General features: G+C 39.7%; 1 protein-coding gene across 1 annotated transcript in view; it reads left to right on the top strand.

The window, feature by feature from the left end:
- The window catches only part of LOC109488146 (protein enabled homolog), a gene marked incomplete at its 3' end in the record, with an annotated part of 46,148 nt that overhangs the window by 14,268 nt on the left and 14,380 nt on the right, over nt 1–17,500 (top strand). The window contains exons 2-3 of the mRNA XM_019792305.1: nt 12,264–12,429; nt 16,535–16,712. Coding sequence (XP_019647864.1) covers nt 12,264–12,429; nt 16,535–16,712 — 344 coding nt within the window. The remainder of the gene's footprint in view (nt 1–12,263; nt 12,430–16,534; nt 16,713–17,500) is intronic.

Below are 17,500 nucleotides of genomic sequence, written 5' to 3'. Positions count from 1 at the left end.
ACTGTACGATAGTTACCGGGGGGGAGGGCTGGTGCGCTGGAAGTCCGGTACAAAAAACTTTTTCCATCGGCCCCTCCCCCCCAATCTCAAAATTTTTTCCTTGGCCCTCCCCCCCACCTCACAAAATTTTTCCATGGCCCTCCCCCTACAGGTATTACCCGTAAATTCCCGAATAAAGTACGCATCCTGATTAAAGTACGCACTCCCGATTTGTGGCTGGTGGGAGACAAATATTACGTCTGAAACGTAAAATGGAAAAACTCAAATAAAGTACGCACCCCTTCTACACACGGCCGGTGCCGCTGTGGATCTGTATGTATGTCTTAAAGACAGTTCGTTCCAGAAAAAAGCTGGTTAAAAATAGATTTAGGCCGTGTACTACGTGATTGTGTGGTAACTGGTTACAGTATTGTAGCGGTAAATGTTTCGTGTTGGGGCTTGTTTTCACCGCAGGCTGCAGCCGATTTGCAAGACGTCACCACCGAAGGACAAGACGAGTGCGGCGAAACGTACAATTTTGGATCCCGGAGAGAGTTGGTGATCAAGCAATAGTCAAAAAGATTTGTGAAAAAAATTCAATAATTCTTTTCTCGCTAACAGGGGTAGTTGAATGTTGATGCACAAGTACGTAGCTTTGTTGTTCTTTGAAATGCTCCGAACACTTTTTAATAGCGCCCGCCCATCGACCCATGGGGAGCAACAATCATCGAGGCGGAGAACTGGGCGGGGTTTTACTGCTACTGTGGGTGTAGAAGTGCTACTAAATTTAAAATTTGACACTGAAACTAAAACAACAACAAGTTGAACAACAACAGCGCTACTGGAACTTGCGATTCCGAACAGGAGAGAGTGAAATGTCTGACTGGGCGTTTCAAATAATTTCTCGTAATGTGAAAGATGTTTTTGTCACAAAATCAAACGGATATACACTTCAAACATGTATAAATTTGCACTCCTTAAAACTTTACGCCGACCACACTTCAGTACGTGCACGTGGCTTCCCGCTCTAGTTGGGGTATTTCATGCGTTGCCAGGGCAACGGCACGAACACTGGCGCCACGCCTGTCGGCGCGTACAGACTGGACCCGCCCACCGCCGGGCGGTATTAAAGATTTCAGTAAAGACTACATCTTATAACTCCGCCCCTATCATTGTAGTTTGCAACAGCCGGGTAGAAGTATACGTACATCTAGCTCGCATTTTCACGTCGTGCGTGGCAGGTATAACCCGCTACAAAATAATTTCCTGTGGTATTTATCAAGATTCAAAAAGATTTCTGATACGAAATACCATGGATAACAATTTCTGTCGACTAAACTGTAACGGCATGGGCATAATCTTTGTTGAATTTTCTGAATTCAACCCAAGCCGGAAGTGCATTAGAAGTGACCATCAGTCGAGGTACAACTATTACGACATCATATGATACGTTACGACGATCAAGAACGTTCATGGCTTGCGGACCATTTCAAATATTACTACTCATAAACCCTCTTACAATATTGTATATGTATTTACTTTCTTTTTTTTAATTTTCGGCCGGGGTTCTCCTGAGATCGGCACCGACAGGCTGGCGAATGATCCGGTCGGCATGACAAAGCGCCGGACATCTTTGCCTGTGACCTACATTTTCTTACCGTGTGCTTGACTTGACTTCTTCTTTTACCGGAACTTGGTGTAAATATCGATGATAGTCAGAGGAAATATGTTCATTTATTGAAGTTCAACTTTATTTCCATTCGTCCATATTCTTATCTAAACATGCTATGGACGATCGATGTCGTTCCAAGCTCCCCGGGCCGGTGCTCCGCTATATTCCTGGGTCGTCCACGTATTTGTCGGGGGAAAATCTCAAATAAAGTACGTACCCCGACTTTGGTGACGGTCCGAGACACTTTTGGGATTTTGAAAAGTTTAAGAAGTGCGTACTTTAGTCGGGAATTTACGGTAAGTAAAAATGATAAAAACAAATCACGTTTTATAGGACAACAGCACAAAGCAGGCCAGATTTGAGCGTCAGGGCGTCGCCTGCTGTAAAAGAACCGGTGTTTGTTGGTTAATGTGCTAAATATGCTAGGTTTAGACCTTCATGTTTTAGTATTCATTTTTTGTTCTAGTCAGCCTGGTTTTTTCCCGTCCGTCATCTCAATTTTGTTTGCCCTAAGTTTGTGTCGAGCGCCGGAGGCGCGAGAGCTCGGGAAAGATGTGTAATAGTTGACCCTCTGAACATTATTTCCTGCATTTTGAGGGACACTTTTCGAGGGATCGTACGACGGATTCGTAATGATAATTTTCCATGGCCCTCCCCCCAGCCCCGATTTTTTTCCATGGCCCTCCCCCATATGCCAAATATTTTTTCCATGGCCCTCCCCCCCCTACGCACCAGCCCTCCCCCACCGGTAAATATCGTACAGTCCCTAAAGTATTCTGAACTCTCCTTTTAAATAACATCTCTAGCTTTAGGTTGTTTTGAAAGAGGATCATTGACTGTTAGGGCTTGGAATAATTTTTCTGCATACCTGCACTGGTACAGGCAAAGTTCAAAATTAACCTGCCCCAGGTTTTACCTGCACAACAGTTTCTTAGCCTTTCAGTTCATAAATAAATTGAAATATTTTGACAGAAATGTTCCAAGTAGCACCACCTTTAATTTTGCAAAGTTCTCTACTGTCTTCAGTGATGCTATTTAATTTTTCACCACTATTGGTCATACACATGTATGTCCCTGCACTGGGCTATTACAAAACCAGCCATGCCAAGACACTAGTCTTGGCTGCTTTTGTCATGGACCAGTGCAGTTTTGGTGCTGGTAGATATCACAAATACATGTACCTGCACATCTCCTGCACTAACCTGTACATAAAATTGTAAATCAATAAGGTTCCCAAGCAGCAAGTACATCCACTTATTATCATATAAATCACAACCTTTTCTGTTTTGTCAACCAATAAGGTAGGAAATAGGTAGGAAATTATGTCACGGTCAAAGGAAATGGCATTGGAAGGGGGATGCATTTCTGTATTGCTGTAAGCCTTTTGAATTGCCATCACATCTCCCTTACTGCATAACTGTAACAAAAAATATCAATTTAGGCCAATTTGTTCTCAGATTTGCCTGCTTCAATTTTTTTCTGATTTGTCTGAAAAATATTCAGGTTCAACTCAAATATCCATATTTTGGCCCTGAAAGTTTAAGAAATCCCTTGTCTTCCTAGTTGTTATGTTACATACAGTTTTATCAATGCAATGGTTTTATGAAAAACTTAAGATTCATTACTAGGTATGTTGACTTCATGGCTCCTATAATCATACAGCATTTGGGGCTGTCATATAGGATGCCTATGTCTGTTTGTTACCTACATGAAAATGTTGGTATTGTTTTTTTTTCTTGCGCTGTCACTTCATTTAAATTAAAAAAAAAATCTGAGAAACAACAAAATAGATTGGTATGGCCTAATGTGGTAACATGTTGGTACATTAGATTAGGTTAGAAGATGTGGCCTGATTATAAGTGGTAACATATTGGTAGAATTTGCACATTAGTTGAAGATGTGTGGAAGGGCAGATGCGTTTAGCATCACAATGATGTAACCCCTACGTACTGTTGTCTGTCTGGATGACATCCCAATGAAGGATGATGTCGTATGTTGCACCTGTAAGTAGTCGTGTACCTGTATCAATTATTCATAATGTCTGACTCGGGCACAGAAAAAAATACAGACCGGCTACAAAAGATTAAGATAACATGACTATTCTAATCAGGGCCTTTCAAAACATATTCTGCTATCGGATTTACAGTCTTTCTACCCTCTCAATAGTACATAATTTCCATTTTACTGGTCACATTTTATCCTTGCATCAGATAGTTTTATCAGCACCATGGGCAGCCACAATCTTTGAATGCTTATCACTTGGTATTCACATGATGCTGTAGTTGATATAAACTAACAGAAGTGAAGTTTTTGTAAAGCATTATTTCATTATGTCATAAAAAATTTGCCCTATAACATGGCTATCTACAAAAAATTGAGCTGCTGCTTTATTTAAGAAGTTCTTAATAGTACTTAGGCCACACCAATTTAATTTCTTGGTTAACGGATTTTTCTAGAAAAATAATGGAGCGGGCGGGCGAAAAAAAAAAAAATAAAAACAGGCCTAGGCATCGTATTATGGCCCAAAATGGTACGATAGGAGCCATGAAGTCAACACACCAGGCTGGTTCAAAATTTAAACAATGGATTTTGAACTTTTAATGATACCATTGCATTGAAAGATGGAATAAATGTAACAACTAGGATGAAAAGGTCTTTTCAACTGTTAAGGGCAAAATATGAGCATTTTGCAGTTGATTCTGGATTTTTATTTTTATTTGCAAATCAGAAAAAAATGAAGCGGCGAATCCGTTAACCAAGAAATTAAATTGGTGTGGCCTTATCTGGTCAGTTTCTAAATATATGCGTCTCTTCCTTTGTGTATGAGTGAAAGAACGAATATACGGATGGATGGATGAACAAATGTATGAACAAGCAAACAAAATGAATGAATAAAGCCTTATAAACATGTCTTATACTTGTTTGTGCCCAGTCTGTGTGAGCTTATAAAATAAGGGACCAGAAGAAAATACAATATTTTTTTGGACTCCATAAGTCTTAGACTTGATAGAAGATAAAATTGTCAGACTGATTTCTGCAAACATTGTAGTACCTTAGTCTGGCCTAACAGCCTCTCAGGGTACAGGGTGCCCATTATAGATGTTCGGCCTGTCTGAAGGTAGACAGGTAAGGGATTCTCTCATTTCCCACATGTCCCCTTTACCTAATCTATAACTGCCTGGTCTCAAGGAGTCAATAAACAGCATTCATTAACTATATGGGTATAATAAACCAACCAGTACCATCGCAAAAGTGTGTCTGTGATCTTCTCTGATGTTTACACCAAGCCGGGGAATTCCTCTCTGTACTAATAATTATTAAATTTATGAAGTGAGCAATTAAAGATTTGCAAACAGTACTGTAGACTATAAAACCATTCCTGTAAAGCTTCCATTTTATATGTTTTCTTGTATTTAATCTGTAATTCTAAGAGATTTATACATGTAGGTTGACAAATTTACCTGTCTAGTGCACCGGGTTACTTCCCAGGTGTGCGATCTATTTTCCCAGATTCGGGAGCTACAGGTTGCTTATTCTCATAAAATATTACTCGCCACGCATATACGACAGAAACCATTTTCATGCCGTTACTTCAAAATCCTTTATGATCATGAAAGGTGCCAGATATGTCATGCTATATGTTCCAAAGTCGTAAAATAATGCTAGCCATGTTGCCGTCAGTGGTAATATAAATTATAAGACTTTCAGAAATGCCCTGTGTAAGATTTTTTCTGGTGGTTGTATGGATGTGTCAGATTGACGAAGTGGTTTGATATATACAGTTTCTTTGCATAACACTAATGTAAAATCAGGCTCTGTGTTACCCTGAAATCAAGAACAGGAAAATATCGACACCCTTAGCCATGAATTCTCATTATGCTAAATGAAGCAGACAGACTGGAACAATACAGTTCCGTAGGTGCGTGTAGAATGTTGTCATTATCATAAGCAGCCGTATGCGGCATTTCCTCCGCGGAGGCTGGGTAAAAGAACAGACGAGGAGTTGATGTAATATTAATTTGGTCCTTTGGTGGCACATGACTGCGCGGTGAGGAGGAGCCAGACACATCAGGTGGTACTACACCACCAACCTCAGACAGGTAACGTGAAGCCGGCCCGCCAGACGGGGCATTGTGAAAAAAACGGTGGACGGAGGCAGATGCAGCGTCCAGTCCATAGCATGGTGACCCCGTACCCGCCGGGGTGGGTGATTATGAGATAATGTTCAGCTGAAGGCCTTCCCCATCTGGCTTAGTGAGCCGGCCGTCGCCTCTCTCCTGGATCTAGAAAAATGGAAGACGCGGGAAAGCAGGAGCTGGCCGAGGAGCCGGAGGAGATCATACAGCTGAAAAAGGTGCTGCAGCAGGCGTTAGGGTGGGTGGAATTGTGCCTTCCATGTTGTCTAAATTTGCCACCACCTTTTGGGAGCAGGAGTGTGTAATCGGAGCATTGTGTGGCGGCTGCTGTATTGTACTGATGGCGGCAGCAAGCCAACACACACACACAACACAGCTGAGTGAACTTTTCTCGCATCAAGTGCTTTTCTTTCAGCTTCACAAAACCTCTCTACAATCCATCTCCAGCATTTCCTGTCTTATTTTTAATCTTTTTTGCAATTTTCATTTCCGATAATCATGGTGGCAACTGGACCTAAGACAAGAGGGATCAAGTTATTGGAATGAATGCATAATGTAGACCAACAGTCCAGGGTAGAAATCTTGTTCTCAAATATTTATACACTCTAGAATAGGGGAAAATGCACTCAAGGCTTGCTTATTCTAAGCTTGCTAAGCTGCCATGTACAGCATCTCTGATTGTCGGCCAGCTGCAAAGGCATTTACACTTTTTACGGGTAGATGCTTTGGGGGTACCCATGAGAATCTGAATCTTGGCCTAACAAGAAATTATCTTCCATCATCAAATACTAAGAAGATCTAGAATATTCCTCCTGTTTGTGCTCTAAATGTGTATCTTATGATGGTGAATACCTGCAGTGCCAAGTTATAAATGTTCTCACATTGAAAGAGCCTGAGGCTTGAGTCATCATAGATGGGCATTAGCTGCTCCTAACACAGACCTAGGCTGGAATACATGTACATGTAGGTCATCCCATAATTTACATGAACAAAATCATTCTCTTCATGTTTGGTTGATGTCACGGGGTGCAAGTCACAGAAAAGCAGCCAGCATAGTCAGGGAAGGTACTTAAGTACTATAAATTAGTATAATGTAAAGGGGATTTGTGAGCATTTTGGTATCATCTTCCCTAAATAAATATCCTAACAAATGTCTTAACGTTGAAAGAACCTAAGGCCACACCAATTTAATTTGTTGGTTCTCGGATTCGCCTCTTCGTTTTTTTCTGATTTGCAAAAAAAAAAAATTTGATTCTGGTCCTGAATCAACTGAAAAATGCTCATGTTTTGCCCCCCAACAGTTGAGGAAAGTCCTTTTCTTCCTAGTTGTTACAGTTTTCCCATCTATCATTGCAGTGGTTTGATTAAAAGTTCAAAATTCAATGTTTAAATTTTAACCCAGCCTTTTGTGTTGACTTCATGGCTCATTTTGTAGCATTTAAGCCTATAATAGGATGCCTAGACCTGTTTTTATTTTTATTTTTTTTCGCCCTGTCGCTTCATATTTTTTCTGAAAAAATCCGAGAACCAACAAATTAAATTGGTGTGGCCTAAAAGTAAAATTGTATATCACTCTACTACGAAAAGATGAGACTTATGAGCATCTTTTCCTGTCAGAATAAAAATCCTACAAAACTGCATTGTAAAGCAATTTTTTTGTATCTATTTCTACCCAGAATAAAAATCTTACTACCATTTCTGAAGGTTAAAAGAACCAATCAAATTTTGGCTGGGCCAGAGAGTTGGTGTGTTAGGTCGCTGACTTTTATTCTTGACCGATAATCAAAACCCCTGTCCTATTATTAATAGATTTTTATGAGAGTCCTTTGCAGAGGGAACAGGTAGTTTTGACCCCCAGGGCAGATATAGACAGAACTATTCATTGTTCCTCCCTTTTCATCAGGTATACAGGATGTAGATACCTTTAGCCAGGTCAGCCCAATATCTACACTGCAGGGATATATCAATCTTCATGTCAATATGCCACCTGAAAAAGATGGATTAACCATTAGATACCATTTTGTATAACTTATAAGATAGAGACCCCTTTTCTTCTAACCATTAGATTCCATTTTGTATAACTTATAACTTATATAAGATAGAGACCCCCTTTCTTCTAACCATTAGATTTGTATAACTTATAAGGTAGAGATCCTTTCTTCTTTAGTTATAGTGTTTAGTTTCATTGTTAATGTTTTGCTTTCTATAATTAGACCTTACTATAGTGTGATCATGTGGTGCTTAGCTTTCCCCCATTGCTGTCATCAAAATTTGGGGACACATTTTATGAAGTTATGTTTTTCCTCTGTTAACGTTATAGCTTGATTCTGAAGTTTGAAATTTTAATTTTTTAAAAAAATCAAAGATTTATAAAGGCCATTGAAGGGTCTCAGGGTTCTCCCCCCCCCCCCAAAAAAAACAACCCTACGCTGGTTGAAAGACAATGTAAGGGGCTAAGTCACATCATAGGGGGTCTAAGTCAAATTGTAAGGGGCTCCTACACTCAAACAGCCTTGTGAGAATACTGCATTTGAAACAATTGCTTACGGCTTCCAACGCCATCATCCACATATATCCAGCAGTCAGGTTTGAAATAGAATGGAATCTACCGGTAAGTCCAATCACCCTTTGGGGAACAGAGATGCTTTGCTGGCTTCACAATGGAAATTGCCCAAATATTCTCTAACCCTTGACGTTTTCAAAAAATTGATGTTGCATGTCATCACTGCAGCAGGAAAATGATAAGTGGTACTCTTGACAAAATGTTTAACAGTTTGGATTCTTATCACTCTATGGTAACAGTAATTCATCCATCCTTGTTACTGACGAAACCTATGGTGATGCTATTCTTAGTTTGAATGTCAGTACTTGAGATGGTAAGAAGTCATGTTGGAGGAACATACATTGCATGCCATGTGAATTGAAAATATGCTCATCCTCTCTGGCTAATGTCTACTACCAGTAAAAAAAGTCTGAAATATACATTATGGTCGAGCTCAATTTATGATTTGAATTGGGAAAAAGGATTCAGGTGCTGCAATTTTTTATTACTCCTAAGAAGAAAAAGTTATAAATCTGAACAATAAGACTAGGTTTTATATTTCAGTGATAGCTTTGGGTATTAAGTATATACAGACAGTATATACCTTGTGAAAGTGCCTGATATTGACAGTAGGTACAGTCACTTCATTGTTCGATGGATATGCGGAACGGTATGTTGAAGAAAAGTGTTGTAATCCCCCCTGCCATTAATTTCATGTCTGACCTGTGCTAGTTGTGCGAGTGGCACGTTGCCAACAGCACTTGTAGCTACCCCACAAATCCAGCGGCAGATCAATAGGCTGTATGAAGATGGGGCCAGGCGTGGAATATTGTGCATGGTTGGCTGGACCTGCATGTAGCCGGGGGATGGCCTGCTGCTGCTGTAGCTCACTACACATCATCTCCTCCAGCAGTTTCACAGTTCTCTCCAGGCAGGTAACCGTACATGTCCTAAGGTTTTCTGAAGGTGGGAGACCCGTGTGGGACTTTAAAAAAGTCAGGTAACGCGAAGTCATAAAGGGATCAGTCTGAACGTGATGTGAAGCATAACATCGGCCAGGTGGTCAATAAATGTTAGCTCTCTGATGAATTATTTTACCTCCAATTAGTGTTAATATCAAGATTATGTTTAATTTTACAGTTGCCAGTTGTAGATTTGCTTCCGCTTTTTCAAAGTTCTATTTGAGGCGGTCATTTTTTGTAGCCAAGGTCCTCTCTGAAGAGAAATCCTGTTGCCTACATCCTGGAACAGTTGAAGTGGCCTCTGCATGATGGTCCAGGAAAAACAGGGTTGTACATTATAGGTGGTTTGTCATGGTTAGCTTTTTGTCTAATCATTGCAGCCAGCACTCCATGTTTTTTTTTGTGTATTTGTGTGTATGCTATACAATCTCTCTCTTGCCTATTTCAATGGTTCTACGTTTCAACAAGTTTCATTATTTACTTTTCAATTGTATCAAGGAGGTTTACAATCATTTTAAACCTAACTGTCAAGGCTTGTACTACTAGTATATCATGTTTTTTTTGTGCGAAATTTTGCTACCGCGACTATCCAGTTATTTACAGTACCTGACAAGCAGTATAAATCAAAGCTATAAAGGATCCTCTTGCTGTTCTATAAAGTCTAATTAATCTCTCCCATTTGTCTTGCTAAGCAGGAGATATAAATATTTTCCAACTGGCTGGGTTACTTCTCTCAATCATACATACAGTGACAGGTCCATCAGCGACATCAGCGACATCACATATTAGCCTCACAGATATAAGTGTGCTATGGGATAACGTTCTTTCAACTTATGGTACTGCAGAAAATGGCCAGAACATCCCGAAAATTGAATTTGAAAATCCAGTTCTGAAATCGTTTTGGGGGCCTTTAATGTTCATACAATGTATTTATATTCTACCATTAATTCTTTTTTTTTCACCAGAAAGTTTTGACACAATTGTTGATTATGATTGTCAAAATGACATATTAAGAGAAATCCAGTTAGTTTTAATGATAACCAATAACCTATTACCTTGAATGCATACATACTACAGAAGGATTTATGTTACCATACCAGAAATGTAAGAAACCTTTTTCTCAAGTTTTCTTCAGTTGCATCATCCGGGGAAGAATGGAATCAAGGTTACAAACTGAAATTTATTGTGTCACCGGTCCATGTGATACCTAGACAGAGGAGCATGTCAGCAGAACCTGCACCTGCCAGAAACTCATGATAATGTATTGTGCATAACACTTTGGCAGAACGTCGCTTTTAAGGTCGTATTCAGGTATTTAAGGATGGCATCTTGTGTATAGCTTTCAAATGTTGTGTCGGGAAAAGATATCGTCTGCAACGGGCAAAATTCTGATACAACATTGACCAAACAGACAACTAAAAACATGCGAAATCCTGGTTTCACACAGGCGCAGAACACTCTTCTGATGTATTGGATTGACATGTAAAAGTGGCCAACAGATTTACCGCTGTATCCCAATAAAATTTGGATGGGCTGTAGGAATACAGATCACCCCTGTAAAGTATAATTCAGTCTAGTCTGGCTCTACCAGTAAAACCTTATCAGAAGGGATTTTTTGGAACACACTTGTGCTTTTATCTTATTCCTCAGGATCAGTGATGTAGTACTTGCCTGAGGTTTATTTAGATTGCCCCACCAGATAACAGTTGAGGTCTTTGGAAATAATGGGTCCTAATTGCTTTTGGAGGTCTGTAGGTTGATGGCTGGGCTTTACCGTGGTTGGCTATCAGTGAGGACTGATTGTTGGCGATTGGATAATAAAGAAGTGATAGACTTGGGCACCGCAGGGTGATAGCACCAGAAATGACAGTTCAAGTGCCAGGATCTAACACTAACAGAGGAATATTGAGTTTCCCCCAGGCCTGTATATTCAATACTGTCTCCTCATAAAGTCGACTATCTGTCAAGCAATTGTCTCTTGGGGTACAAAGGGGAAATACAGTAAGCACACTTGAAATGGCTTCAGGTCTTCTAGGATTTGGGATAAAATTGTGTAAGGTAAAATAACACCTTGGCATAGGGCCTATTGCTAAGTTATATTGAAAATCAATGTAAGGGGCCACGACTGGACCTGGGTGAAATTGGTAACTTCAGCTGTTTTGTAGAAGGGGAATCGCAGTGGAACTCGTGACTGCAATGAATGCTGCATTCATTTGTCATCACTCATTTTTCACTCAACTCTGTAGGAAGTCAAAGATTGACCTCTTAGTCTTATTTATTGAATGGCAGTCATTTGGTGTTATTTTTTTGGGGCGGGGGATGGGACAAATTGTTATGGTATAGAAGCACATCTTATATGATATCTAAATAGCTAATGAGTCACCCAATTTTTTAAACAGTAAGATAGCAAAAGAAAGTCAGGTTCTTTGTGTTTTGATTATCAGTTATCGGAATATTCTTTATATCGAAATAGGATGTAAACAGCAACAAGTTCTGTTATATAGTGTTTTTCCTAGACGTTTATAGAATGATAAGTCGTACATACATTGTAGTTTAAATTTGTGTATTGATTTTCTTCGGGCCCATTGTACCGGGGATTAATCAATAAGTCTCTTATCATTGTTTGCAGTAGAGTACTGTATATACTATTATAACTTAGTATAATGTAAGTATGAGACAAAAGAAGCATGCTGCTTTTTCAATTAGCTACTAGAGCAGCTTTGTTATGGTTCCCGTATTTCACCAAGTAAACCAGGTCGCCCGTACTCTTCTCGATCTGACCCCATCTAAAGCTAGGATGCTACCATGATTGTTTTCCAGTCTTGTCCAGACCAGGCGCAAACCCGGGGTGCTCGCTTCACGGAATTCGAACCAGACGTCATGAGTATGCAGAAAGAGAGACTGCTACACCATGCAGACACAAATACAGTATAAGATATAAGACACTAATTTTCCTCTGTGTGTCCCTCCAGTGAGGTGTCTATAGCACAAGCACGTGCCTCGGTGATGATCTATGATGACGGCAACAAGAAGTGGATACCGGCAGGCGGCTCATCGGGGATCTCACGGGTGCACATCTATCATCATCAGGTTAACAGCACATTCAGAGTCGTGGGACGCAAGCAGAACGACCACCAGGTAATTATAAGTCCTGCAAACTAGCACACCGGCACGTTGGTGGAACGTACTGCACCTGTGAGAAACCCGTAATGTTTTTTGCATAGTACTTCGGCAGAACGTCTCTTTTAAGGTCGTATTGACACATTTAGGATGACATGTTGTCTATAGGTGTGTCAATATCGTCTGTAATGTGTAAAATTTTGATGCAACATTGACTGAACTGAAAAAATCGAGGTTTCGTGCAAGTGCAGTATATTCTTCTGATGTACTCATGTACATGTACTGTACCTATCTTCCATGGTAGCATTCCCTCCCGTTTCAGGCAAACTTGTGGTCAATGTACTAGTAACTTGTGAGAAAGATGTCACATAGGCCTCGTTTTGGGGTCACAGCAGGAAAAAGGCTTGCACGATAAGCCAGAGAGCACAAAATGACATTTATGGCAGTATTACGGCACTGTGCTCTGGGTCACTGCAGGATTTTTAGAGATCAATGGATTCCTGCAAAACACAGAGTCTTGTAAATTTTCAGGCCAAAAATACACTCAACTGTTAGATTTTGAAAATCGTCAATCTTCTGGCTGTCAACAAATTAGGCCGATGGTTTGTTAACTAATCGTATTTCAACCAATTCTTGATGGTGCCCAAAATGGCCTACTTGTAGCTAGGTTGTGACTCAGAGCGGTTATCAATTCATTGAGTAACGAATCAGTTGGTTTCCAGTCAATGAATCATTTTATTTTATACAACGAAGCATTGGCAGAAATTTTCATTCCATGGCAGAATATAAGTTATATCAACTGATGACTACACTGTCTTAATCGATAATCATAACCATCACCCTGCCATGTCAGGCCAAAATGTCAAAGTCTAAAATTCACTTAACGGTTTGAACCCGTGATGAAGGTCAGGAGATAAAGCCATAAAGTACTGACTCAAACAGTCTGAGTCAGACATACTTTAATACTTAGTCACCATGTAGTGGGCACCATTAATATTCATTTTCAGATAACATAAATATTTGTCAGCCAAACACATGTATATGACTACAGTGAATCATCGTCCTCTTTTATAATAGATGAAACTGATTCTTGGATGATAAAACCTACATACACTTATCTACCTGTGTACGTAGGATATCAGGCAGCCAAAGGACAGTATTCGACTCAGATACAAAGAATTTTTAATAAAGCTAAACAATAACAACAATAACAAACTAGAAAGGCCAATATTTGCTTTGGAGCAAATACAGCGATGGGTTCACCACATTTTACGACGTCATGGCAGGGAAAGAATGAGAAACACAAGGGAAAACAATGATTTACATTGATATAACTATAATATGAAGTAACATACAACTAAAACAACAGTTGGATAGCTATTTCCTACTTTATTGGTTAGGATTTTTAATTGCATAATGCAAACTGTTGATTTTCAAAATAAATAAAAAAACGTTCATGCCCCGCATTCCAATGCTGGAGCAGGAAAGCTTGAAATACCTACCAAAACACTTGAATACAGACATACTGTCAGTATGGAAATGGTCTGTGCAGGTGTTAATCAAGTTAAATCCCAACAGCCAATCAGCAAGAAATGCTCTGTGCAGGTGGAAATGGTCTGTGCAGGTGTTAATCAAGTTAAATCCCAACAGCCAATCAGCAAGAAGAAGAGAGGAAAGCTGCATGCCTATTGGTTGATGCCCTGCATTCCATTGTGATGACTCATGCCAAATGTGGTTAACACTGCCCACTGACACAGTAATACATTTGCTATAATACAGCCAAAAAACTCAAATAAAACCATTCTAAAAGCCTGTATCACAATAATTTAAAAAACGCCTAGGGGTATTTGCCCACTGTACCTCCATACCAAATTTCAGGACCTTGGGCCCTAAAATGAAGAAGCTGAATCCATTTAAAAAATGGCAGGAGGAGAAGGAGGAGGAGGAGGAGGAGAAGAAGAAACATCAGAAAAAGCAATATGGTTTCACCACACCACTTCGTGGTGTGGTGAACCCATAATAATGTGGAATGTGGAATTAAAGCAACCAATTACGTTTCACATAGAATTCCCAAGAACATTAAATTAAAGCAGCTGGCTGCAATTTACATTGAATTAAAAAGGTTTGCTATGCCTCACAAAAAGAGCACAAAACATCAAATATTCACACTTTGCACTTCCGTCTTGAACGACATTAGCCATTTTCATTATAAGACCTGTCTGCTGACTTGACTACAATGTTGAATTTCACCAGAGGTCAGCCATACAGGGAGATGTCCCATCAGTGTCTGGTTCCCGGAGGTTGTCTATGTGGGCTCCCCCAGCAGACTGATATATGAGCCTGCCTGTCTGTGGTGATCCCTTAATGATACCTTTATTGTATAGCTGTGGGTTGGTTAGAATGGTCGGCCGTGAACTGCTCAGAACTCCATGTAAGAAGGAGAGGGATGCGTGGTTGTGCCAAGTAGGCGGCTGCACAGATGACTGGTATGGAGCCCAAGAGGGATAAATCATGCAAAGACCCGCTTTACATGAAAGAGAAATTCATGTTTGGCCCAAATACACAGATTTTTAGTTCATAGTTCATAATTGCTTTATTTCACCAGGATATGTAAATGTATGTCGCCTATTGGCAATCTTCATTGACTTCTAAGGGGAGAATTCTGATATAAAATACACAATATGACCATGAGAACAAAAGTCAATTAAAATATACATCTATGAACTATCATCATAAAGTAGAAATCATAGGTTACTATTAATTGAAGGAAATCAATGTAAGTTAGTGTAACAGTAATGTATGTTTATCTAGACATCAAATCACAACAACAAGAAGTCGAAACAGTAGATCAAATTAAAGGCAAAATAACTAGTAGATTATCTTGGTATAACTGTAGCTGAATAAATGAATAAATATGCTGCTATCTTATCTACCTGCTTTTTATCAATATTTTGGATGGAGAAAATTAAATGATCCCACACTATAAGATATGTCATACCTGTAGGCCATGCAAGTTATTCATCACCGTGATATGATTTTTATATTGAATATTAGTTTTTTACTTAATGTTTATGGCCAGAACGGTTATGAGTTATTTGAAGACATGATCATTTATGACATACCCTATTGGCAGTTTGAATTATTATTTGACAGTGATAAGTAGGTGACCTACATTGTAATTCAAAATAATGACAGTAAGATTGAAGATTTGGAGTATTCATGAAAGCACTCAGTATAAAATTGATGAAGGCAAGGCACTAGAGATATTTTGGGTGACAGGGAAACCTCCTGTGCAGACTGATAAGACAAATTTCGCCCCTCACAGTCTTCCCTTATATCCCGTTATGGTACTGATTGCCATTGATCCTTGCTTATCTTACCTCAAGTTAAGTTCCATCATCTTTCTTAGTCTGGGTGTCGGCAGGCCCAGTAGAGCCAAGCCAATCTAGAAATGATATGGAACGATGTTTTGAGAATGATACTGATCAGATAATGTAAATATGATATATAAAAACTGTTCTACAGAGTCTTGTACTGTCTGCAATTACCTTATAGCAAGCCACAAATGTAGCTTGGAAAAAAATTATCATTTATTGTTTTTCAGCCTGTTTATTCAATGAAAGCCATGTATAAAGGAAGGTTGATAGGAGCATGTTTGACAGACATTAGAGATTATGTGCTGATTATGTCACTGCTAATGCACCATGGCTGTCAGAGGAAGATCCACTACAGCTCTAGCTTCCAGCTGCAAGTGGTATATGACAGGCCTCGAAATCCCACCTGTATATGCAGGTTAGTGCAGGTAAAATTGGGGCTCTTCAGGTGTTTCTGGAAGTGTGACTTTCCTTAAACACAGCGCCTCCAGCTTTACGTCCCATCCAACAGGATGTCCCTAACCAAAGCTCGGTATTCATTCTCACCTGAGTTAAGTGAGGAAATAAGTATAAAGTGCCTGTCCCAGAAACACAACACTGGGGACTGCCAGTGATTTGAACCCAGAACCTTTAGATTCTGATTCAACAATCCTAAGCACAAGATTGGTAGACCTTGCCGCCTTATGATCATGAATTTTGATATTAGTACATCTGTTTGTTCTATAATCATTCTTATCTTGTCCATCCAGGTTGTGATAAACTGTGCAATACTGAAGGGACTCAAGTACAACCAGGCGACCCCCACCTTCCACCAATGGCGCGACGCACGGCAGGTCTACGGTCTCAACTTTGGAAGCAAAGAGGACGCAGACGTCTTCGCCGGCTCCATGCTGAAAGCGCTAGAGACATTGAGTCAACAGGGATCAGGTAAAGATTGCTGAAAGTCTTTAGTATATGTTGAGAATATATGTGCAAACGTTAGTTGTAACAGGTCGTTCAGTGTAATATAACCAGCCACTGCCATGCCACATGAATGTGCCATGCCACATGTGTTATGCTAAAGTGTTATATCAGCTAAACACATACAGATACAGTATGTACATATATTGAACTGTTACTTGGTCTTGATAGATAGAAAAGTCATTATCTTTCTTTAAACCATCAATTAAGTTGGGATGCATTTGGTCCAAAAGGTATAAATGTGAAACTGGTAATTTATGAATATCACAAAATTTGAGTCTTCCTTGTGTTGCATTTTGTGAATTGCATTATCTATATGGATGTATCATATTATCTTGACCTGAGCCAGTTTAACATGGACAGTTGGTGCTACCTGTTTTTAGTTTGAATTTCTCTGATGATATCTTGTCGTGCAGAAGGTTCCTTTTATGAGGAGTTGTGGTTATAACACGAAAGCTTTCCAGGAAATGGCCCTGTTAACAACGCAAAGAAAATCCTTCCACCAAGAATTGAGGGAATGCAGGCCTAAGAAGGTGTTTGTATGACTTCTAAGTCCGGCTTACGGAACAGGTTTTGAAGTGTTCCAGTATGTCAATCACCATGTACTCTGTGGAGCTGTTCTTGTTAGACCCCACACACATTTATGGAGATACATCAGATTCTGTATCCCTGCCTGTTTTGGTGAAAGTGTGGAACATACCACAGGGATAATGTACTGAACAGCAACATTTGAAAGTCACTTTTCAAATGCTGGA

The sequence above is a fragment of the Branchiostoma belcheri genome, unplaced genomic scaffold (assembly GCF_001625305.1).
Source record: "Branchiostoma belcheri isolate BF01 breed outbred unplaced genomic scaffold, Haploidv18h27 scaffold92, whole genome shotgun sequence".
Lineage (NCBI taxonomy): Eukaryota > Metazoa > Chordata > Leptocardii > Amphioxiformes > Branchiostomatidae > Branchiostoma > Branchiostoma belcheri.
Note: the sequence above shows the minus strand (reverse complement) of the source record. Positions and strands in the feature narration are given on the sequence as shown.